Genomic DNA, 26,060 nt, shown 5'->3' with positions numbered 1-26,060 from the left:
GAAATGCGACAGGCCCCATGCCCAGCTGAATATGGCGAATATCAACAAACACAAATACGTTTGCTCCAAGGTAAATACGTGCTAACGTAGCTAGCTAGCTAGCAAAGATTACATTCACAAATTAACTAACTAATTTAATTAACTAATGTTAGCTAAAGTCACACAACTACAGCTGTAAGCTGTGTGCTTCTAGGTCGTTTTGACCATGGATATCACTTGATGCATAATAATGTCTGAACAGCTGAGCTCCGTTATTAGTCTACCTGTGGTCAAAGTACAAACAAGAAAGCCAACAGGCAATCATTCATTTATATTTTAGCTTTAGTCTTTGTAGCATTTTGTTAATGGAAAGCCTACTGCCGACTTCCCTAATCCTGCTGCACAAGTGGGCACCCCGACCCCCACAAAGGAACAACAAGGTGGATGCAGAAAGCCATCAAGGAAACGGTAGTTAACTTTAAACAAACTACAACATTTAATGCCTCTTGTGATTGTATTGTTTTATTCCAAAATAACACAAATTATGGTTGTACAGACTCATGAAAACGTTGCAAGAGGCATCCAACTCCAGCACCATTGAAACCCCGGAAGAGACTGTGTGTGATTTTCAATGGTGAGTAATGAACCATAGCTTTTTTTCCACATTTCAAGTTCAAGTTTCAAGTTGTTATATACATATATACAATACAGAGTGAATGAGATTCAAGAGGTTTATTTCTCACCTACATACCAACTAAATTCCAAACAAAATGACAAAGCAAGTCATTGTAACAAAACAAGTAGCCGAGAACTGTACTGTATAGTTAAGGTGCAAATAGGTATGAATGTAGTGCAAATCTCTTTAATAATAGATACATATAAAGTGTCTAAAGTGAGTGATAAGGTGATTGTTTGTTTAAAGTGAGTGTGTACATGTGGATGTGTGTGCAGTGAGTGTAGATGATGGGTTATTACATAGTGTCATTTACATTTTACGCTGGATTGTAAAAATCAAAGTAAAAAGCATCAAGCTTGCTCTTCATCTGCTCCCATTTTGCTACATTAAAGTATATTCTTTGTAGGTGGTAGTCTTCTGCACAGTGAACATAGAGATCACACCATGACATACCAGTGAGCCCGAGCTGCCCTGTTATCTGGTAGTGATAATCGTGACACTCTTTTAGCTTGTAGCTGCGATCTGCCTGCTTTAAGAGGTAAGCACACTCAGTGAAGCTTTCCTTGGATGGACACTTAATTTCTAAAAGCCCATAGCTTGGACTTTCACTCTCTCCTATATCTAAGACCTTACGGTCAGGTGATGTACCGAGGTGTGGTGCCTGCGGATTCACAACAAAACCACATGGATACACTTGGTTTCCTGTTAGCTTTGTGTATTGTGCTGCTGCTATGGGCTCTAGTTCTGTACCCCTTTTCATGGCCTTGGTTTGTACTGATCCTTTATACTTGAGGCTTACAGCAAGTGTGTCATGGTCTGCTCTCCTGGAGCAGATTCTTTTAAAGGTGCTTGATGTTAAGCGATCAGATCTTGCATTAAACCACAGGTTGTTTGTGTTTTGTTGTCTGGTGTCACATTCTAGGGCTATAGATTCGGGTAGGGAAATGGTCACTCTGTTGTAACTACGCGTGCCATTTTCATCCAGGACTGTGCATAAACTTGTCGGTTGGGATGGTAGAGGAAAGCTGGGGAAGTCATCTGGTTGACAGACAGGCGGCGCTTCAGCATCAGCAGAAGGGGCTCCCTTGTTTAATAGGGGAAGCTGTAAAAAAGAAAAGATGGGATCAAAATGCTATCATTAACATGTAAATATGTGTCTTTCCAGAGACTGTGGAGCCACCCCTCCTTTCTGAACAAGGTCAACTGGAAGGGGGACCAGAAGAGGAGCAGTCCACAGAAAAAGAGAATAAATTAGAATTAGAAAATGGTAACCTGAATGAGAGGCTGGCTTTAAAGGAAACGGAGGTAGAAAGGCTGGAAGCAGACATTGGCACACTTAGAAAAGGAACTCTCACACCCGAACTCCTCCAAAACAGTGCCATCCCCCAAATGTTTGCATATAGTACTGGGTTCACATATGAACGATTCAACCACCTGTGCACAATATTTGGCATTCCAAATGATCCATGTGCCACTCAAATAAATGTCCCCTTAAAATACCAGCGGAATGATTGGCAAGTTGTTGAGATGCCCCTGCGTAGCCAGCTGTTATTTGTTTTAATGAAACTACGCAACAATGAAGACTTGAAAAACCTTGCCTTTAGATTCAGCATAACCGTGCAAAGTGCAAGTAATCTTTTCAACTCCTGGATTCATTATATGTTCGACGTATTGGGTGCAATACCAATTTGGCCTCACAGAGATGTCATAATGGAAAATATGCCAGACACCTACAAAACGGATTATCCATCAACATTTGCAATATTGGATTGCACTGAACTAAAAATGGAACGGCCTACCTCACTGGTGTTGCAAAGTCAGAGCTATTCGAGTTACCAAATCACAAACACTCTGAAATCGTTAGTTGCCTGTGACCCCCGTGGGGCTGTGATCTTCTCTTCTGCACTTTTCACAGGCTCTATGTCTGACAAGGAGATGGTCAGAGAGAGTGGTCTCATCCCACTACTGGAGAAACAGATAGAAATTGGCTATCTGCAAAGAGGTGATGGCCTAATGGCCGATAAGGGCTTTTTGATAGAGGACGATATCAAGTCTGTCGGACTGCAGTTAAACCTGCCACCCTTTGCGAGGTTTAAGAGGCAAATGCCATCTGGAGATGTGCTCACAACTAAGCGCATCGCAAAGCACCGTGTTCATGTTGAAAGGGCCATCGCTAAGATAAAGAAATTCAAAATGGTGTCAGACCGAATTCCCAATACTAGGTTGGGGAATATAAGTCAGATCTGGTATGTGGTGAGCGTGCTCTCAAACTTCCAGCCACACATTCTCAAACAGTGAGGGCACCGGACTCTATAAATCCTTGTATATCTTCCTGTACATTTTACTGTATATTTTAGAATGTATGTACATCAAAGTGACTAGTAACTGCAGGGTTCAGATAAATGTAATGGGTTAAAAAGTACAATATTTCCTTTGAAATGTAGTGCAAGTAAGTTCTCTAAAAATGGAAATACTCAAGTAAAGTACAACATTGCATCTATTGAACAAAGCTACAGATAGATGTTATCAAATGTTTGGTTTGGTGACATTTGTGTTTAGTGGGACATGTTTAATATGACAGTCATTAATATGCTGTAAATGTAATCCAGTTTTTTTTTTATAGTACTTCTATTCTGTATTTAATTTGTTTACTACCAAAATGTAATAATGTACTTCTATTCTGTATTCAACGAATGTCAAACTGTCTAATTTGTAGTGGTGTCAACAATAATCGATTCGGCGATGCATCGCAATGCGGGGCATGCACGATTCAGCATCGATGCGGCAAAGTGCCATAATCGATTATGTTTTCTGGCCTCCAGTGGAAAGTTGTGGGGGCAATTGCTCTGTCGCTAGTTTGGAGTTTTAAACTACAACTCCAGTTTAAAACTGTGTTAAACTCCAAACTAGTGACAGAACAATTGCCCCGCGAAGTTTCAATTACTTCCAGCGGCATCATAACAACATTAATCAAGATGGCTGAGGCGGAGGGAGATGACCACGATAGACGGACCATTAAAAACGCACCCAAAGCGTGGAAAGCTGACATCTGGGCACATTTTGGATTCTACGAAGTAAATGGGAAACTAGACAAGACTTACGCGGTGTGTAAAACCTGCCACACTAAAATCAGCACGTTGGCAATACAACTAACTTAACAAATCATGTTGATCGCTGGCATCCTGAGTTGGCTTCAAAAGCAACACAAAAAGTTGATACATCCCAGCCAAGAATTGACGAGTCGCTAGTGTCAACGTTGCCACACAACTCTGAGAGAGCAAAGAGGATCACACGATCGGTGGCATGTTTCATAGCGAAAGATCTACGACCCTATTCTGTGGTAGAAAATGTGGGGTTTCGCCACATGCTTAAAACACTTGAGCCCCGGTATAAGCTACCGACAAGAGCTACTTTCACGGATTTTGCGCTTCCCGCAATATACAAAGAAACCAAAGCAAAGGTAATGGAATCCATGTGTAAAGCCAGTCGTGTAGCCATTACAAGTGACGCCTGGACTTCAGTCGCAACAGAGTCCTATGTAACCATAACGGCACATTATATTAGCGAGGATTGGCAGATTGCATCACATGTGCTGCAGACGAGAGCAGTTTATGAGAGCCACACTGGTGCTCATATGGCGAGGCTACTCTTGGATGTTGTTGAGGAATGGCAGCTAACAGATAAAAGTGTTGTGCTGGTGACGGACAACGCCGCTAATATGATAAGTGCTGCTGAAATTGGGAAGTTCCCTCATGTTAAATGCTTCGCGCATACGTTGAACCTCGCTGCGCAGCGGGCGCTTAAGCTACCGACGGTCTCCAGGCTTCTGGGCAGAGTCCGACGCATCTCAGCATACTTCCACCGCAGCACAAAGGCAAAGCACCTGCTTGAAGAAAACCAGAGGGTTGTTCTTAAACTGACAAGTCCACTGAAACTGATAACTGATGTCGCCACAAGGTGGAATAGTGCTCACGATATGATGGAGAGGTTTTTGCAACTGCAAGCTGCAGTGCATGCCACACTGCTGTCGCCTGCCCTAAATGTAGATGAAAGTGACATCGTCACTCTCAGCAGAGCAGATCTGGCTAACATGGAGGAAGCAGTGAAGACATTAAAACCAGTGAAGGATGCCACTGTTTTTATGTCAGAGGAGAGCAGTCCTACAGTCAGCCTCATTGCACCAGTATATGCCCAACTCCTCCAGAACATGTCAGACACTATTGGAGACCAACCACTGATCCGGGATGGGAAGAATGCCATCAAAACAGATCTCCTTAAGAGGTACAACAGTGGGGCAGAGAAGAAGATCCTTCATACATCCTCTGCCCTGGATCCTCGCTTTAAGGGGTTACCTTTCCTGACAGAAGAGGAGAGATTAGATGTCTACGCAGGAGTGACTTCAGAGGCTGCATCCCTGGAGGTAATTGAATTTCTACTTGTAAAACTTATGGAATATCTTTCAATTCAATTGTAATAACAATGTAATGTTAAATAAGCAGCTGCATAGTCAGTAAAATGTTAAGACTGAGAAAAATAGTTATCTGTTGTGATGTGAGCTGCAGCATTGGCTGAGAAAGTGCTGCTAACTGCTGTTTTTTGCTCTTATTTATTTTGTTCAAACACAGTATGAGAGGAGACGTAGGACAGAAGATGAAGCGCCTGGCAGAACAGGAAGTTCAGGAACCAATGAAGAGTTGCTGTCCGTGGATGACAATGTGTCTGACTTAGCAGGCCCCTCTGCCCCCAAAAGAAGAGCCTCGTCATCGCTGCTTGTGAGTTTGCTGGGAGCTGCTTTCAATGACATCAGTGAACCTGCAGGACAGAGTAAGACCGCCGATGCCAGTGCTGACGAGGAAATGGAATTGTACTGTAGATCTCCAGCTGCACCTCTCTCTGAGGATCCCTTGGACTGGTGGCATCGCCATAAGGGCACATTTCCTCTCCTCTCTAGGTTGGCAAAGAGATACTTGTGCATCCCAGGGACAAGTGTGTCAGCAGAGAGAGTATTCTCCACTGCAGGAGATATTATCACTGCAAAAAGAAGCGCTCTCAAACCGGACCATGTTGATCAGCTTGTGTTTTTGCACAAGAACCTTGAAATTCCCAAATGCTGAACAGTGAGAAGTTATGATGTAGGCTTAGGTCAAACTATATATTTCCTCACTCTGAAACGGATTGTTTATGATGGTGATGTTGAACTCAGACGGAAGAAGTTGTTTGCACAAATTTGGTAGTAGCCTAAGCCTACACACTTTATTTTTGGTTTACATTACAATATATTTCTCATCTTGATATTTTGTTGTATGCAGCTGATGTGATTGCCAGGTAGGATTCTCATCTCAGGTATATAATTGTTGTCATTGTCTTAAAGCTGCTAAGCTGTTGTTTTGTTGAAAAAAGTTGCACTTGACTTTACTACTTGAAAAAAGTTTCACAGTAATAAGTGGTTACTGTGTGTTGCACTGAGTATTTGTATTGCTGGGTGCCTGGGTGGTTGGTTGTTGTTACAATAGTAGTTGGGTCTAGAACCTCAATTCCGTGACCATTCTTCTGCTAAGATGTTTTGACACTTGATTTGACATCATTGGACCTTTTATAAAAAATATAGACCCAAGGTCCCTCCCAAAAATCCCGGCAATTTTTGCTAGAGGGCCAAATCCAAGATGGCTGCTCGCGCCATCTTAAAAAATTAACTTTTGAACCAGAGCACCTAGAGTCATGTGTAAATGCACTTTTTGGGGTAAGTCGACCACAAGGATTCCATTTCTGACATCAGTTTGGCGCTATGACATCGTTCGGACCCACAAATCCAAGATGGCCGCCACCCGGTCGAGAAATTACACACGTTTTGAGTACTGATCGACTTATAAGCAAATAATCTGCATATTAATATTTTACCATGAAATAAGAATGTATGACAAGATATACAACTACTTAACCTTCAAATAAAATACTTTTATTAGCTGTAACTTGACTAGTTAGCAAATGAGAACACTTCAAACAACATGTAATAACGCAAAAATGCTGCCTCGAGAAATGGCAAGTTTTGAACAATAACACAAATGAAACACAATTCTGCTTGTTTTTTTATTTATCAATATGACACTGAGAGTCCGTATCAGTCTGAATCAGAGCACCCTGCCTCGCTACATTCTGAATCCTCCGATTCCGATGAATCGCCTCTCTGGACAGCAGCAACTCGATTTTCGTCATCATCATCGCTCTCATCTTCCTCATCTTCCTGTCCCTCTTCAGTTGGCCTTGGTGCAGGTAGATGCATTGGGAGTGCGGGTCGCGTGTGACGTACAGGGCGACAGCAACCACCAACCAGCTCCCAACCATGTCCGATTGGTGAGGGATGGTGCTTTAGCGATGGATGGCGCACCAGATACGCCAGGTAGTTGGCACGGAGGCAATGTTGACGCAAGCTGTCGGCATCCGGAGGGAGACGGATGAAGGATTTCTTTTTGATGGTCCTCCATTTAGCAGCACGGGCCTCAGCCATGGTTTTGCTCTTGTTGTCACCGTAGATGATGCTACGTGTGAAGGCAAAGAGCTGCTCCAGCACCTCCTCTGTCAGGGCAAGGTTATCTCCACATCGCGAGAGCTGTTGTCGGGCAACAGGGCTCTTCGCCACCTGGTCATACACAGACTTCTTACCTTTGCCGTAAAAGCCTGAGTTTGCATCACAGCCTGTCATACAATGCAGCTGCACAATACAGTCGGCCATCATGTCAGTTGTCATGTCACAGCAGCGTACCGTTTCCTGCTTCCTCTTGATACAGAGCATACCTGGCAGCTGCTGTGAGATAAGTGCTGCCGCAACATATACATCAGTATCAGTGGCATCGATGACAACTGGACCACTGTAGCCTGACTCGCGCAAAACTACATAGGTGGAGAACAGGACAGTGTCAGCCTCAGACTGGTCAAAGCTGTAGTTCTGCATCGGTTGTTGGGTTGATAAGTTGGTACAGTGGGAGCCGACAGAGTAGACAATCTCCACATCAACACTCTGTGCAAGATCGGTCAGGTAGCTGCATATCATTTTCTGCAGCCGCCCCTTGTTGCTGGAGCTACACAGCAGCGTCTTGAACATTCTGGCAGTGGGGAATGCGTCACCCAATTTCATGTAGGAGTTGGGCACATGTGTGTTTCCCTGTACCCTCAGGTCTCGCTCGTCATCCTTCGTCGAGTATGCTGTGTCGTACGGGTCGTTCACACATATGATACGGTGAGCATTATGATGGCGTGCAAGGATAATAGATGATAGCTTGTGGACATAGTCCGACCACTTGTATGGGTTGCCATCTTGCGTCCGCCGATCCTCTGCTGATGGAGTTGCCATCCTCCAGATCATGCCCATGTCCACAAGAGCGATGTATGATTCCTGCAGATCTACAGATTCCAGAGAGAGCTTCTGCACGAGCATGCTCTTCTGTGTCTTTCTGAAGGTGCCGTTGGAGTTAAATAATGGCACACACTCCTCGACAATACGATGTTCGAGCAACTCGGGGAGGTTCACAAGTTGACTGCCCTCAACCAGGTTTATCATTGCCTTGAGGGCGCTTCGCTCCATTTCTGCAGCTTTCGCCTTGAGTTCATCTGATGGCTTCTCCTTGCTTAACGCCTTCGCAAACGTCAATCGTTTGCACAGAGGGACGGGTGCATGAAGAGAGGTATTCTTATTGAATACCCGTTCTTCCAAAAAGTGGGTCAATTTCTTCTCCCTTGCGGCATGGGCTGAGTTGAAGTCTGCAACGAGCTCATCAGAGGCGGGCATGGCCGACTGCAAGGTACGGAGGGTGGTTGAGGCCGTATCGAACGGGAAGGTGTCAAACTCATGCATGCATTCAACCAGGTCTTGCACACACTGCTCATCTTCTCGCATCCGTTTGGGGCCGCATTCCGTGTGCTTCCTCTTTGTCTTTTTTCGGTTTGCAAGGGCATTGTGAGCTGCCCGGATCTGGGCCACATTGTTCACATTTCTGGAGTGCACCAGCAGCTGCTTCTCATTCTGTAGGATAGAGAGCCAACCAGACTTCATTTTGCTACCTTTGTTCATGGTGCATTCGATCCACATGTCCCAGGCCATGTTGGAATAGGGGTTGCCTGTGATGGACTGGGTGAAGTCAGTACGAAGGAACGCAACCTGATCTGCAGGGAGAGCTGTCAGCATCGCCCAAAAGTCTGGCAGCCACTTCCCATATCTATTGTTGTCGTAAGCTACCATCCATGGCAGCATCGCACGCAGAGAGCTCACATACTCATCCCAGTTGCATATATGGACCGCATGTACATTCTGCATGAGCGCGTCTGTCATGGACAGGAAATCCCTCCAGTAGTTTGCCATGTCACTGGCCTCAACGTGGGTGAACATGTTGGTGACAAGGCTCTTGAGGTCAGCATCATTCTCTAGTGCCACATGAGCATCAGCGCGGGATTCCTCGGATTGACTCGTATCTCTCAGAATGTCAAGGTTCTCCCTCGTCTCATCAGCCAGGTCGGGCCCGAGGTTCTCCTTCATCAGCTGACACATAAGGGCCTCGTACATGAGTCGCAAGCAGCGTAGCCCCCTCTTATAATGTTTGCCTTTCAGTGCACGATCGACGGAGCCATCGGCAATAACTCCAGCCGCGACAAGTACTTCACCTAGTTCACTACCTTTGTACCGCTTGTAGATGGCACTCATCATCACACACTGTGTATGGAAGGGACCAAGAAAAGGTACAATGGCACTGAATTTGCTTGGGTTTTCGGCCTTGAGCAGGGTGATGAGGACATATACGGGATGATCTCCAACTAAGAAGGCAAAGGGCATGTGCTTAGTTGCGATGATGGTAACCAGCTTGTCCATGACGTCCTTCACAACTGACTTGTCGGGCGGTTGATTGTAAGATGTATGAAAATAAGCCTTGCTTTTGTCCTGCCACATATTCAATCCAGCGTGAAACCCGTTGTACGAAGGGATATTCTGTTCGGCTGCAACAGGGCGGTCACCATTCACATCAGCACGTGCAAGGGCATGAATAATGCTTCGCTGGCGCTGAGGCTCAGTACTCGATGAGACAGTAGTAGGCTTAGGACGGATCGGAGGCTCGCCACGCTTGACGGTCCTATATGGCATAACCGTTTGCATCTCAGAGGCCTTCTCAGTCAGCACGTCCGAGACAGTCTTGGCATGTTTGATCCGCGGTTGCTCATCCTGGGTGTTTGCCTCATGCTTATGTACAAGACGTTCTTCGCGTTGCAGAAACATCCAATTACAGCGGTGTGAAGTACCTCCTCCTGTCAATGTATCGTTCCGAAAATCGTCATTGTCGATGATACTGATGCTTGGTTCCCCTTCAGCGATCTCTGCCGGACAGACCGAGCACCGCTCAAGGTCATGCATTGTCCAAACATCACGTAGCAGAAGCACGTTCGGGTAACTGATCCCCATGCCCAGCTTGTAGTACGAATCAACAAGCTCCTTGCTACGAGTCAATACGTGAAGGGTGACGGTGGCATTGATGGCGGTAGTGGTGGGTCGCTTTATAATGTACTGTGTGATGAGAGAGGTGAGAGAAAGTGTGCTTGGAGACAGATCTACCCCATGCTTCCCCTGCAAAGCCGATAGCAACTGCAAAACGAGAGGCGGGAGTTCCTCCTCCTCCTCTAGCTCCTCGACTCGTGGAGGCCATGGGACGAGTTTGATGGACTTGACATCATCTCTGAGCCGCGCAGCCACATTTTGCACCAGTTGCTCACTGCTGACACCAATAGAGGAGATCGCTGCTTCGACATATGAACCGCTCCCAGACGTGTCATAGACTAGGTCGCTCTGGTTTCTCTGAGGGCGAGAGTGGAAGCCGATCTTGTCCTTAAACTCCCGGGTCAGGATATCTTTGATGTAGGATGACTTGACTCCAGATGTTGGGAATCCATACCGAGAAACGATAGAGCTGTAATCTCTGAGGAGGCTCTGCAGTGACCTTAGTTCATGTTCATCAAAGATAACTGTTCTGATGTTATCAAAGAAAATTGTCTGAGCTTCACGGAGAGTGACATTGTGCATGTGGGGAAGTTTGTCATCTTCACTCATTCTCTGGTAGTTACGAACATATTTAAACCAGCATTTGTGATGATATCTGATCTCAAGTGCATACGGCTCATCAGCTGCATAATTGATCAGACAGTTGATTCTGTCGCGCATTAGTTCATCTTCCAGAGCCACCGTATGGCTCTTGAACGCTGCCCATGCATGATCGTACGAAATCAGGACCAACTTTGATTCTGGATGTTTTGCCGACTCCGTCTTACAACACCACACACATTTATTTTTATCGTGTATCAGCCCTAGACTAGATCGCAGCCGCTTGAAAGATGGAGTTGCAGCTGTGGAACTAATGTCAGACGTAGACGAAGACTGAGCTTGGCATTCATCGACAACTCGTTTTTTCTGTCTGTTGTTGGCCTGTTCCAGTTTTGTGGCATTGCATAAGGTCAACCTACATGTATCATGGACACAGTGTCCGACGGGACCTGTATCCCAGTCGATGGATGTATGGACGTCTCCGAACTTGTCAAGACCGCTCCATAACTCTGTATTGTTCTTTAGAGTGTCCCATTTTTCAATTGAGGTAATGGCATCGGTGGCTTTGCTGCAAACCCTTCCACACTGCAGGATACACGGAATGTTGGACATTGTCACAAGCTATGATCCATATCGTGCGGCATACTCATGAATCCCTATAAGAAACACAAGTAGGCCTACGTATTAGATATTGATATGGGGGCAGATAAGAAATTAAGAATAATTTCCATTTGTTAAATGTAGCTATTATTTAGTTAGTAAACATTTGGACAGCCTGACAGGTCTGATTCAACTAATCAAGAGCTATGACTATCTTATTAGAACAGTTGAATCAGGTGTGTTAGTTCTGGGTTGGAACGAAAACATTCAACAGGACTGGAGTTGAGAACCACTGAGCTAGTTAGCTAACGTTAGCGCACATTATGACAGGGTTGAATTTGGCAAATTTTTGACTCGGATAGTCAATCTGCTTTCTGAGGTAAACTTAACGTGTAGCTCGCTACACCAAAACTAACATTGTTATTATTACTAATATTTCTATTTCATGACACAACAAAAATAGCCTTATGACAGTTTCTACTGAATGGTAATAACAAACGCTGGCTAGCTAACGTTGGCTTGGCTAACTAGCAAGATTACATGATCCATTCGCTAATGTTGACAATACAATCAAAATGGCATAGCCTACCTTTCAACTTGGCACGTTTCTCTTCTTCTTCTTTTCTTCTGTTTTTATACTGCGCCCCGATGGCTTTTGCCTCTTCACAGTTCTCTAACGTTAGTCTTTCTTTCCTCAACGCTCAATTTTAAAAACACTTGACAGATACCCATCAATGCACAGCGCTCTAGCATGTTCTGACTGTGAACACTTAAAGCTGAGGCTCTTAGACCGACCGACCATTTTAGATTTTTGGCTCATTTTCCCTTATGTTAGATTATTATTATTTTTTTTTAAATAATGGTTGCAGATATAGAGCCAAAACTGCGCCAAGCAAACTTTTATTTTTTTTATTTTTTATTTGTGGCGCCCCCCTCTGGGTGGCGCTCTAGGCAAACGCCTATATCGCCTGTAGGAAGCTCCGCCCCCATATATAGTACATATATATACTTCAGTTTATAACAGTGAGTGCTTGTTCTACTGCCGTGACCGGTACCTCGTGATCCTGCATGTTCCCGTTCAAAACGTGTATATTTTCTCGACCGGATGGTGGCCATCTTGGATTTGTGGGTCCGAACGATGTCATCGCACCAAACTGATGTCAGAAATTGAATCCTTGTGGCCGACTTACCCCAAAAAGTGCATTTACACATGACTCTAGGCGCTCTGGTTCAAAAGTTAATTTTTTAAGATGGCGCGAGCAGCCATCTTGGATTTGGCCCTCTAGCAAAAATTGCCGGGATTTTTGGGAGGGACCTTGGGTCTATATTTTTTATAAAAGGTCCAATGATGTCAAATCAAGTGTCAAAACATCTTAGCAGAAGAATGGTCACGGAATTGAGGTTCTAGACCCAACTATAGTGTGACTGATTACTGTTTGCACAGGAGTTCAGGAAGTGACCTGTTGTAGAGCGTCTATTTTATTGTGTGTAAAATAACTGCTGGACAATATTGGCTGTAATTGCTCTATTCAATTTCAAATGGTTCTAAAGCAGAGAGAAGAGAAACATTTCTTATTCAAAGCAGTGATTTATGTTTTCTTTTTTTTCAGGTTTGAAAATGCCATATCCAATACCCTGTACCATTTTTTATTATTATTTAATTTTATTTAATGACATTTATGTCAAAGATGCAGGAGAGTGATAATACACACATAGCAGCCAATAAAATCTATCCTATCTGACTGCTTGTATTGCCTCATGACTCACGAAAAAAGTCCCTTGTTGTGTGCAGTAGAATTGTGATGCATCGCAATGCATCGTAGAATCGAATTGAATCGAAACCTGGTGAATCGTAATCGAATTGAATTGTGAGGGCAGTGCCAATGCACACCCCTACTAATTTGCATCATCAATATAACCAATAGGGCATACAGACCCTCACACTTGTTTACACTGTTGATTTCTCTCATATTGTTAGATTCAAATGCCTATATTTATATATTTCTACTATTACCCTCTTACTAGTTATGCTGTAGTTGTCATACTGTCTCTATTTATATAATACAACTCTGTACACATACACCTGATTAACACTACACTATTAATTTGTATATTTGTACCCAGTTTAACCACCTGTACATTGTATTTATATACAATGTACAGGTGGTTAAATTGGGTACAAAATATACAAATTAATAGTGTAGAGTTAATCAGATGTATGTGTACAGAACTGTATTATATAGGGGGGGTCTTATCATATTCCATAATTATATACGTTTCTCACCTGGTGGCTTAGGCCACATCCCACAGCATATGTCCTGCCGCAAACTTCTACCTCAGGTGTGTCTTCTGCTGCAAGGTAGCTTATAGGCGCATCTGTCATCTCTTTCATGAGCTTGTATGTATTTTTTCCTAGTGTTTGCCTAGACACAGAAATAGCATTATTAGCAAGAGCATGACTGATGGTAAATATGGTGAGTATGGTAATATGCAGTACACAGAATGGAATAACTTACTTGTTGTGGGTATAGTTGGATGTTATAGGCTTCCGCTTACGGTTGACTTTGGCCTTGGCTACCGCCACATTGAAAATAGCTTGGCCAGTTATTTCTTTCCCTCTGGCTTTGTGCCATTGTTGAGGTTGGCTTGTGGAGGAGATCTGTTCTGTTTTTGCACGCCAAATGTCCAGTGTGTGCATCAAGCCCACAGTATGTGAACAGTAACCTGGCATACTGTAAATTATTTTAAAAGATCAGCTTGGTGGCATATTTATTTCATGTTTCACTCGACTCATTTATTGTACAGCTACACTTGCAAACATTAGCTAGCTTGATCGGATGATCAACATCATCCAAGCTAGCTAAAGCTGTCATTAACGTTAGCCCTAAAAAATAACTAGATGTACGATTTCAATAGCAATGACAACTCGATATTACAAAAGCAGAAAATACCCAGCAGTACACGAACAAGCCTGGTCCACAATATTGTGCTCGTCGAATTTGACACACAGCTCATGTGGTTTTTCACTCTTGCACTGCGACCTGTATGCAAGTGCCTCTATTGATGTTGTGCCTCCCTCTTTTCTAATGTTTATACTGTGGATATAACCCTCCATAGCGTATTGTAGCCCCTTTTGTCGGGACCTGGAGGATATTGCTGCGTTATTGCTCCAAAATGAGTCTGTTAAGGCGACTCCGACGTTACGGAGACCCTCCATTATGGCTTTGTTTAACGCATCTGGCTCTCAGCTTGTCGGACTAGCAACAGTAACCAAGGGGGGGGCGTGGCTTTGCGAAAGGTCAATTGGGCTATTTTAATCTCACACACACACCACCCCCCCCCCCCCCCCCACACACACTTCTCCGCCTCATTCTGTTTTCATTTACTCGTTCGTTATCTGACCAGCTTCAATCTTGTAGGCTACTCACTTCGTTTCTTGTAGCCCTCGAAAGGGTTTTGGAGGTTGATGCCTCGGTGAACGTGAGTTGTTTGGCTTTCTTATCCGCATCAGCAGAAAGCATTTTCGAATGTTTGAATTAATCAAAGTGGGTCGTCACCGTCACCGTTCTCTTATGCCCCAACACACAGATGCACGGGGTGCAGAATAGTTTCCCCCCACGTTTGGCCCGGTCTTTAGTAGAAATGTTTGTCGGTAAATGAGATGGATTCGTTTTTTCATCTTGGTGTTTTCTCTAGCGTGTGAGCTCCACACGTTCACTCTATACAGTGTTGTTTACATTCTGTGATGCGCGAGCTGATGACGTCACGTCAAGACGAGTTAACTTGTTTTTTTCTCAACTTTGTGTGGAAAAATGCGGGGATTATGCGGCCTTTTTATAAATATGCAGCCTTTTAAAAATCTGCGCCATTTTGCTGATTATGCGGTAAATTCTGCGATCGCAGAATCACGTTTTTCTGGAGGGTCTAATTGAAGACACAGGGCAGCTGGGTAATAACTCAAAGGTGGAAACAATTAGCGCAGGGCAAACAATTACAAAATGCGGGAAAACAAATAGAAAGGAAGTTAAACCAGACAAGGCACAAAGAAAAAGTGTTTTACAAAATAAAACAGGAAACAAGATCATGACATACTGCAGCTAAAATAAGGATACATTACTATTTGTACAGTCACTAAGGTATCTTAATGCAATGTACAATGTTGTGTTCTGGGTCATGATGTACTGTATATTCTTCACTTTTCCATTTATTTTATATTCAAGCCTCCTTTAGATTTGAACAGATGAGTGGCAACAGTAAGCGAACAAAGTTGAGAATTAAAAAATATTTTTATTTTTATTCTTTACAGTGTCAACCATTTTTACATTGGCAAAAGTGTGAATGATTTTCCATCAAATGCTCAAGTCATAATTTTCACATATCTGTCAGGGAGGGGAAAAATAGGACCCAAGTGCAGTTAAAACGAGGTTTGGTAACAAAAAGCGAGCTTTATTTCCAAAAGCCGATGACAAAAGAAAACAAGGAACAACATTACCAAAACCAGGGGAGTACGAGGAAGGAAACCAGGAAGCACGAGGAAGGATCAGGACAAAAGACTTCAGGGACAAACATGGAGCGTGACATCAACAGAACAGCTGGAACAGCACTTAATGTGGCGGACCCTCCGCGCGAAACAGATGGGTAGGGTGTAGGGGGCGGTTTGGGATTGGGCCTAAATACACACAAGGGTAATCACAGGACAAGACACAGCTGATCAGGGGAGGCAGAAACACAAGGGCAACAGGTGAACACAATCAGACAATCAGACACAGGAGGGAAACTAAATACAGGGAGGCAAACACAGGAAGTAGGATCAGACAAGACACAAGGAGGAAAACATTTCAAAATAAAAAGGTGGAAAATGAAAACTGTGGGGGAAACTTCTGTAGCAATGAAAAGTCAGGACTCAGAAAGACACGAGGAGAGCTGGAGCTTTGATGGCAAACACTGATGGGTTATTTGGAGCTTCGGCCGGAGAATTCACAAGACATGTCACGGGCCACGAGCTGACCACACGGTTGAGATGCCACAATCAATTCTGAAGAACCCTCCTGTAGCTCGAGGTTTTAACTAGTTCAGAGTGTAATAATCAACATTATTCAATAGATAGACTAAACAGCTGAGGACACTGAATCACATTTGTTGTCGCTTATGGCTCGGTTCATCTACACCCTGAGAAGGATGTGTTCCAGGTGTCCCACAACCATAGCCGCGGGAAGTAGGGGTGCTGGGGGTGCTGCAGCACCCCCTGTTGGCGAGTGGTGTACATTTTAAAAACTGAGTGACTGAGTAAAATTAGCTGTATACAGTAGCATATAATAGTCATAGTATATATTTGTATTGAATTTATTTTCCAAATAAAATCCGAGTCATCTAGGTCTTAGGTCGTGGGAGAGTGACGTCATTGACGCGACACACACACTGCAGAGTGACAACTTTCTAGAATGGCGCAAAAAAGGATTTGGGATTTTTTTCTCCAACAAACAATCCAATAAATAGAGTGGACCACCAGCTACTCCTCAGCCCACCACCTCGAGAGTAATATGACACAGAAGAGACTGACACATCTGACTTTGATGCATGTCCATAGTAACATTTTGGGCAATGTGGATGTATCTGCTCTAATGAGGGTCTTCATTAGTGCCACCCCAAGCTACATTTGGAGTTTTGTGAAGCCCCAACACAAGGTAAGATGATATTTTTCCTTTAATGATGCTGTCGCTGTGCAGTGTTTTGCCTTGTAAATCAGTTCAAATTGAATTAATAGCTTTATTAATATTGTAAATAATATTTTCTGACTATTTGTAATGTTATGTAGGTGTGTAAGAACCATAGTTAGCATGTGGGCATGTGCAGCTGTTGCTAAGTGATGTAGGTCTATAATGGTTTATTAAGCCTAACAGTTAAGGCGAGACACCACAGGTGAATAGGGTACTTTTTTTTTACTTAAAGATATAAGCTAGAAATTTCTCCAATTAATTAACTACAATAAGGCAATTGTTTCTTGTATTACAAGTGTTCTGAATATGCAAATGAGCCATTATCTCATTAAATATGCGCATATTTTACACATTTCAGGAACCGAAATCTGAACTTTGGATAAAGCCAGGTTCAAAATTCTTGTTTCATTTTGTAGTCATATTAGCATCTAAAGCTTTTACAGAAGGGATTTTGGATATCTCTTTTTAACACTCCATAAATCAGAAAATACTGTCAACAGCCCTAAAATATAAATTTTCACCATGTTTTTAGGTATAACATCTTATATAATTCAGGCTATGAATGACATATGAACAAACCCTTCTGTAAAAGCCTTCATAATATTGATAGGAATATAACTGGAAGGTTTGGTGTATGTAAGTGCAACTGAAGTGGACATTTCGGACTCAGAGTAGGAGAAAAAACTCATTTTGAGAAAACAACCTTAAAGATTGCAGTGAGGCACTAGCTAAACCCTCCTGTTCTTTAGATGACAGCTTGCGCCTCGACGCACTCCGTGAAGGTATTTCATGTTCGGGGTCATTTGTTTTTTGTATAATCTTGCTTCATGCAAGTGACAATTGTTGTTGTCTTCTCTGTGAACGTTTTTTTCGCCGTTCTTTTGCCATTTTGAGATTTAAATTTCTAGCGGAAAGCTAACCAGGAAGTGTTTTAGCACATCACGTGACGCATCTGAACGAATCAAGTTGTCAGAAGTTGACACCAGCCAATGAGATTTCGTTTCTTGGTTTAAGACCCTTTTGTACTTTCACGATTGGTTGCTGATACAAAAGAAATGACCATATTTGGATCTGATGAGATTGTGCAGGAGAGACGGAGCTTTCCAACGATATCTCTGTTGACATCTTGCACACAGCGGTCGCGGTACTTTATGTTAGGTTAGAATGCTAACTTTTGGTGAATTTAGGAGACATCTACTGACGCAAATAGACAAACTATATAGTAAAATAAACACTTAAATGTATATTTCGTACGTTTTCCTTGCAAAAGCCTGAAAGAAACATGTTATGGAATCAAAATAGCACAAAATCTCAAAATTGACCAGTGCATGAAAAACGATGTTTTTGCCTGCTGTGTCTCGCCTTTAACAAACAATTTATGCAGCTCATATCGCTGACAGCCGGGCCCGGCCCTAAACCACCTTTTTTCTTTTCTTTTTTAAGCGGCCCCCCTCCCCACTTTTTGCAGCACTCCCTGAGAAAAATGACTTCCCGCGGCTATGCCCACAACAATTGCTTTCTCTGACAGAGAGTTGCCCGGTCATAAACTGGCAACATCAACAATATGCTAGGGCAGCCCCTCCTTATGGGAGATAACGGCTGCTTAAGGTTGGTCAGCAGAGGGCGAAGGAGGACATGCAGGGCAAATTATTCCCCAACAAAAGCAACATAAATCCAAAACCATGACAATATCTTGTCATTTTTCCTACCATAAGGAACACAAGTGATTGCTCAGGCAAATAAAGTTAAGATATTGTTTTTATAATGCGCACTGACAGTAGATCCATGAGAAAGTTGCTTATTATTCCTTTAAAAACAATACAAGGTATTTCATTTTTCCAGGCATTTTTTGGCATTTCCAAGGCAGAAATAAGTCAATTGCTACCCATTTAGCTTAATCATCATCATCATTGTTTCAACATCATCACTATCATAATATTTTCAGCAGCAATATTCACAGTTTTCATAACAACCCAAGCCAGAATCCTCCAACCCAACCAAAAGCAGAAGCATTAAAAGTTCATTCAGACATGCACTTTCTTTACCAACGAGATATACAGGCAACCTGTTTCCTTGGTTTTACTAAGATATACTAGAGACAAAAGTAGTAAGTTACTAAGTATTAATTAAGGTTCTTTTGCTGTTCTTGGGTACGGTTATGAAGTATGAAATGCATAGAGAGATTGGTGATTCTCATCTTTACTAAGATTGAAACTTTACTAAGATGTTTACCTGCAAACTGTATGAAGTACACTGTCGTCTGGAATTTGTACATAATTGTGCTTTCATATGATTTCAGGGTTTTTGTGTTATGAGTTTGTTCTAGACTTACATAAATAAATGTTCTAACAATTTAACAGACAAATCTGAATGGTATATAATTACAGTATTACATTTGTCTGATGACCAATGGTGTGTTCACACTTAATTCAAGAGCTTATAATTATCTTGCACTATTTGTACAAATATAACAGATGAAAAGGCTTTGCACTAATGAGCTGACTTGGGCTTATCATTTCCCAGTTATGAGTTTTGACAATAGAAACATTTTTTGTACTTTAAAAAGCTCTACATTTTGAGAAGAGTTCCCTGAATGACTGCATTAATATTCACATAGATTTTAATATCGGACATTGAACATGAATGCAGATGTATTGATCAAATCTACTTATTGGTTAGTCTACAGAATCCTGTGATTGTTAGGTGACTAAGGAGGCTTTCATTAAAGGCAGCCCTAGGATGAATGGTTATGGAATTGCTATCAGGGCACTGTCTGATAGTTAATCATTTTCACATTTGCTCCTGTTTTAGTTGGTAATATAATTTACATATTTGAGCAAGTAATAAAGGCATTAAGTGTTTCCTCTTTTTTTTTTTTTTTATAATAATTATTTACTACAGCATTGATAAATAAATAATAATAAAACTTAAACAGTAGACTGACAAAACTATATAAGCTATGTCCCGTTTAGAATGTGCTTATTCAAGTCTCTAAATAATTCAGTTTGATTTTGTTTCATTGACATGTGAATAAGACAAGGCTTTTCTGTTGTAAATATCCTAACTTCTTTTCACACGTTTGAGTTTTTTATTGTACACCTAAGCTTTTTACGCAGAGATTTAAAACATATGTAGGAGTTTCAAGCACTGAGCCTATTTTGTGAATAACCAGGACTTTAAAAGTCTCATAAACTTTAAATGTATTGTGTTGCTATGGGCCGCACAAGTCACATTAACCTGTAAATGTCCTTACAAGTAGCATTTTAATCAGGTTTTCACAAAACATAGCCTTAAAAAAAACCTTGACACATCAATTGTTTTCTAGAATCATGGATATGAAATACTCTGATTCCCAGGTCTCTAAGACCTTGGGAAAGGTATGTCCCTATTTGTCACATTATTTTTACAGGTCCTGATATGTCATATAAACATGTATGTGTGTGTTTGTTTATATCCAGCTGCGTCTTTGCTTTGACTTTACATACATGTTATTCTGTGTGAACACACCTTGACTCTCCACAGCTGTTCTTTTCAGCTGATGAGGAAAGGATAATACAACTGTAACCCCAACATTGCCTTCTGTCACAATGTTTGTTTTTGGTCAAATTTAGGTATTCTTCATTTAAATTAACAATAAATCAGGCACCTTTAACAAACCTTTAAATGCTCATAACAAATTGAGGCATTATCCAGTAACAAAGGGAAAGGGAAAACGATTCTGGTAGAAATTAGAGATAAAATAGATACTGTTATACATCATAGCAATAACATTTGATGAGCAAAAATCACACAATTAGTACAATAACAATACAGTACTGGAATCCAGAAGGACTTTTAGACAACCATCCTGGATCATGGTGTGGAATTAGTACTAGTCTGTTTGGGCCGCCACTTTCAAGTACACAGCATAGAGTCAGGCACCCTGAGGAGTACAAAACATACTACATAATAAATTGCAATACATTTTTAGGACTCATCCATTTTGAAATTGTTGTCGTTAGTGATAGGAAAGGAAGTGTCAAAATTCTTTAGGGTTCATCATTTGGATCTATAAAATGTCAAACTTCATTGTCTTAATTGTCGAAATGTCAGACAAAGATCATACTATCTTATCATAACTATTATCTGTGTTTTATATCCTGGTTTCTCTTCCCTAGCACAATCTTATTCTGATGTGAGTTTGGCATCATCTGTGGTGATTTAGTGTAAACAAAGATGAGTGATGAGTTTTAGACATTTAAACCTTTAAAAAACCCCACTATTTTCTCATATTTAGAAAAAACAGTTTTTCTCAAGATAAAATCAGTACCAACTGAAATAAAAGAGCCTTCATTTTACAAATGGCATTCTTTGTGGAATGGATAACACAGCTATAATAGTCAATATGTCACTTTTGTGATCTTTTTTTCATAAATCAGTAACGCTGAGTTAGCCACTCTTTCTGAATTCGTTCCATTGCTTTGGTACAGTTGGTGCAAAGGACATGAAAGAAGGGGAAACTGTCACAGAGTTTCTCCTTTATTTAGCTATATTATTATTGAGTCCGGGCGAAGGTTTAGTCTTTATGCCCTCAGTGCCCCCCCGGGACGTCTCTTGGAAAAAGAGTTGTGGCTTCCACACAGACATGACAATCCGCTTGTACTCTCTACGGAAGTTCTGGTTCAGCAGGCCGTAGATGATAGCGTTAAGGCAACTGTTGAAGTAAGCCATAAAGTAGCTGACCACAAATAGCCACTCTGGGATGTGAGGCGCCACTTCTTCAGGGTTGACAGCAACAGCAAGCCCGATGAAGTTGAGCGGTGCCCAACAAATAGCAAACAGCACGAACACCACAAACATGGTGATAAAGTTCCTCAGGTCACTGGGCTTGATGCGAGGGCGGACCTCTGACTTCACCTTCTGCCTCACCTGGATGACCATGATCCAGATTCGCAGGTAGCAGAAGGTGACTATAGCAATGGGCACGAAGAAGTGGACAACCACCACCGTGATGGTGTAGGTCGTGCTGATTGTCTGTGGAAATGTGCATGAGTAAACGCGGGGGTCGTACTGCAGCGAGCCAACAAAAAAGTTGGGCACGATGGCTAAGACCGTCAGCAGCCAGATGAGTGCTACCAGCAGCAGCGTGTTGCGGTAGCTGTAAAGTGTGTCGTAGCTGAAGTTTTGGCAGATGTAACAGTAGCGGTTGATGGCAATGCCTGTTATGTTGAAGATCGAGCCAATGACGCTCAAGCCCATAAGGAAGCCACTCACCTGAAATAGAGGAACGTTCAATGTAGTTACAAAATCATAATGATTGTATTAGTTTTTAAGCACATTTTTTAGTACCTCAAAAAATAAAAATGTTTAAAACCAAGTCAGCATTCAATATAATAATAATAATATAATAATAATAATAATACATTTAATTTGTTAGCGCTTTTACAGGTGATCAAAGACGCTTTACAGATAATAGTGAAGAGAAAAGAAAAGAGAAGAAAGGAACAACAAATAAATATATAGTTAAAGTTAAAGTCAAATAATACAAAAACAATCACACATTAAAAGCCAGATTGAAGAGGTGAGTTTTTGTGAGTTTTTTGAAGGTGGGGAGGTCGGTGCAGTCTCTGATGGGTTGTGGGAGTGAGTTCCAGAGGGAGGGGGCAGTGACGGAGAAGGCTCTGTCCCCCCAGGTCCGGTGATTGGTGCGGGTGGGGATGGATAGGAGGTTGGCTTCTGATGAGCGGAGGCAGCGGGAAGGGGTCTGGTGGTGCAGCAGGTCTGTGAGGTAGGGGGGGGGGGCCTGGTTGTTGAGGGCTTTGTAAGTAATGAGGAGGACTTTGAAGTGGATTCTTTGACGGACGGGGAGCCAGTGGAGGTTCTGGAGGATGGGAGTGATGTCGTTTCGGGAGCGGGTGTGGGTGAGGAGGCGGGCAGTAGAGTTCTGGATATGTTGGAGTTTATTGAGGAGGTTGGATGGTATGCCATAGAGGATGCTATTGCAGTAGTCAAGTCGTGAAGTGATGAATGCATGAATCAGGGTTTCAGCAGCAGAGGAGGAGAGTGATGGGCGGAGACGGGCAATGTTTTTGAGGTGGAAAAAGGCGGTCCTGGTGATGTGATTTATGTGGTGGTTGAATTTGAGCTGACTGTCGAAAATGACTCCGAGGTTGCGGATGTGAGGGGGGGGGGAGATAGAGTGTGGGTGTCAATGGTGAAGTTGAAATTCTGGATGTCTTTGATACGGGATGGGGGGCCGATGATGATGATGTCTGAGTTGGCACTGTTCAGTTGGAGATAGTTTGTTTGCATCCATGCTTTTATTTCTGAGAGACAGTTGGTGAGAGTGGAGTGTGTTGTGGGGGTGATGGTTTTTGTTGAGATATAAAGTTGGATGTCATCGGCGTAGCAGTGAAATTGAAGGTTGTGGAATATAGATATACAGTCATGGCTCACCTTGCACTGGGTGTCTCCCAGTGACCAGCCATCATGGAAGATGGCGTACAACACCAGAGGGTATGGGTAGAATGCAACCACCAAATCTGCAAAGGCCAGGCTCACCACAAAGACATTTCCTGTAAAGGACAGAAGGAGAGGAAACAGAGAGTCATGTGACGCCGTGATTGATACAGAAACCTTCTTAGTTGCTTCTCATTAAGCTAACAATTCTTATCTCACTCTCAGAGGTTGCACTAGACTTTTTCGTTGCCCGGCATTTTGACGGACAGGATCATAACATTTCCGTCAAAGTCCAGTATTACCCGTCGGCCTTCACACAACTCTGACGAGGGGGGAGAGAGCACGCTCGTGAACTGTCAATGGGGGGGGGGAGTGGGGCAGGCTCGTGAACTTTTAGCACCGTGTTATGCATGCTCACTGCACCTCGCGGGAGCGCGCTCAGCGTAAAGCCAAAACTCACAGACATTTCAATGATTTGTACGGCAAAGTACGGATGGAAACGGTGTCATTTCCTTTTTGGATGCATAACACGGCATAACACCGGAGCCTCGCTGCGGGGAAAATTTGGCGCTGTTCCGAGTTTGTTCTAATCTCTCAAAATGACGGACTGCTTTCAGATATTTCCGTCATTGTTAAAAGAAATCCGTCATAGACGGAAAATATTCGGTTAACGCAACCTCTGCCAACCCTGTCTCCTAAAAAAGACGTTCCCACAGAACTAAACTGCATTCTCAATTACGTTTAGCTAGAAACGTATTTCCTCCCACGTTACGTTCGTTATGAACGTCTCTCAAATACGTTTATCATATCTTCTAGAAACCTATTTTCTCCCAAGTTACGTTTCTTATGAACGTATCTTAAACGCGTTTATTTTCTACATATCTTTGCCATTTATTGTCTTGCTTATAATAATGATAATAGTCTTTATAAATATCATTTTAGAGCACACATTTGAAATCAGTAGACGAGGCTGTAATTTCGCCAGCTGTTACTCTCATGAGTGAGGCAGAAAATAATAGTTTTAACATGCCAAAAAGCTGCTGTGTCGTTTATTGCAGCTCAAACATTAAAACAAATCCAGAATTACGTGTTTCTGTACTTCCTCTAAGAAGAAAGGACAGTAACGGAAGATCTCTGTTACGCCAGATGTGGTGTTGTTAATGCTATATGATATCCGAAAAAAAATTCAGTTTAGGATGGCCGAAGACACTACACTACCCATAATCCCCAGCTATCGTTTGGGACTACAGTCCCGTTGACAAACCCCGTGATTAATCTACAAGCTATGGGATTGGATGTTGGAGTGGCAGTGAGCCAAGGTTACACCGAGCGTCAAGCTCTTTGAAATGGAACTAAACCACGGCAGACTATTCAAAACTGGACTCGAACGCCCCCCGAGAACTACACATGCTGGCTATTGTGTTTCACAATATGTTCTCTATGGCACGTCTCGTCTGGGAATTGTAGTTTTAAAAGACGTTTTCGTTTTCCCCAAAATTAGAAGTTGACAGTATTAAACTGTGTACAGCCCTGGAGGTTTAGGCGATAGGAAACAAATTGTTGTGTACACATTTAAAACATGTAATTACTAAATGGGTGAAAATCGCTTGTATCCATAATGGGCAGCATTAATATATACCCACATGACAGAGGGAGAGCTCATGTTACTTTGTAATTCTACTTCAGAGGTTAAACTGGTATTTTTACTCCACTACATTTATTTTAGTTACTTTGCAGATTCTGATTAATTATGTGAAATATAAACAACCCTTAAAGCAGACTTTAGTTATACATTCGACGTTAAGTACTTTGTCAGGCTTAATATTTATCTGTAGATTATAGATACCCCCAAAGCTTTTTTCTTATTTGAAAGAAGAACTTAACCTAAAGTATTCTTTAATATGTTAATAAAGGTTAATTAGTTTGTCTGTTTTGCACATCCTCCTATTAATATCTTTGTACATCCAGCACTAAACTGTTTTATTGTGGAGATCACTTACATTATCTTCTTGATTTTTTATATTCTATATTTCTATCATTGACCTTCTACTTTCCCCCTGTGAAAGTATGTACTCTTCATATTTTTTTCATCAAATAACATTATTCAACAAAAATAACATTATTCAACAAAAATAATTAAATAACGTGCTTTAACCACTAGGCGGTGCACACAAGGTACACACATGGGTACACACAGCATAGTCTACTAATAATAACTTTGTATTATTAGTGTAGGACACGTATGTATGTATAACATCTGAAGATGTGTAGTTTTATTCATGTTTTCACATAATCTTACAGGATATTGCTATACTATTTCTCATGTTTTACTTCTACACATTAATATCTGATTTGTAAAAAATCACAGACAGAAAGGTATATCCGTCAATTAATGGTAAGCTATTGAAATTGTGATTCCATAGATGTGTCTCCCATCACCCAAATCGCCTGACTATTCTCTCAACTCAGTATTTACATTTTTATATTCAAAGAAAATCAGTAATATCTTTAAAAAACTACAAGTCCTTTTCTATCAGCTGTGCACCGTTATGGTGTAAATATAACCTATCTAACA

The 26,060-nt window shown here is 42.0% G+C and overlaps 2 protein-coding genes across 3 annotated transcripts in view; one reads left to right on the top strand and one right to left on the bottom strand.

Annotated features, from left to right (window-relative positions):
- Positions 1-577: 577 nt before the first annotated feature.
- LOC307036610 (melatonin receptor type 1B-B-like) overlaps positions 578-26,060 on the bottom strand; it is a 133,644-nt gene continuing 108,161 nt past the window's right edge. Inside the window, exons 2-3 of one of the 2 annotated variants that reach the window (XM_079677082.1) lie at positions 23,483-23,601; positions 578-1,757 (exon numbers count right to left, since the gene is read on the bottom strand). In XM_079677082.1, the coding sequence (XP_079533208.1) occupies positions 972-1,757; positions 23,483-23,601 (905 nt within the window). In that variant the 3' untranslated portion in view covers positions 578-971. Of the gene's footprint in view, positions 1,758-18,837; positions 22,301-23,482; positions 23,602-26,060 lie in introns of those variants that run through there. The other variant, XM_079677081.1, reaches the window with a different exon arrangement.
- Positions 3,382-6,039, top strand: LOC307035302 (E3 SUMO-protein ligase ZBED1-like). The gene is made up of 2 exons (XM_079674433.1): positions 3,382-5,075; positions 5,281-6,039. The coding sequence occupies exons 1-2, from the start codon at positions 4,020-4,022 to the stop codon at positions 5,767-5,769; spliced, it is 1,545 nt and encodes a 514-aa protein (XP_079530559.1). The 5' UTR covers positions 3,382-4,019; the 3' UTR covers positions 5,770-6,039.

Source organism: Notothenia rossii (genome assembly GCF_949606895.1).
Source record: "Notothenia rossii genome assembly, chromosome: 4".
NCBI lineage: Eukaryota > Metazoa > Chordata > Actinopteri > Perciformes > Nototheniidae > Notothenia > Notothenia rossii.
The sequence above is the reverse complement of the archived record's forward strand: the minus strand, read 5'-3'. Positions and strand labels throughout refer to the sequence as shown.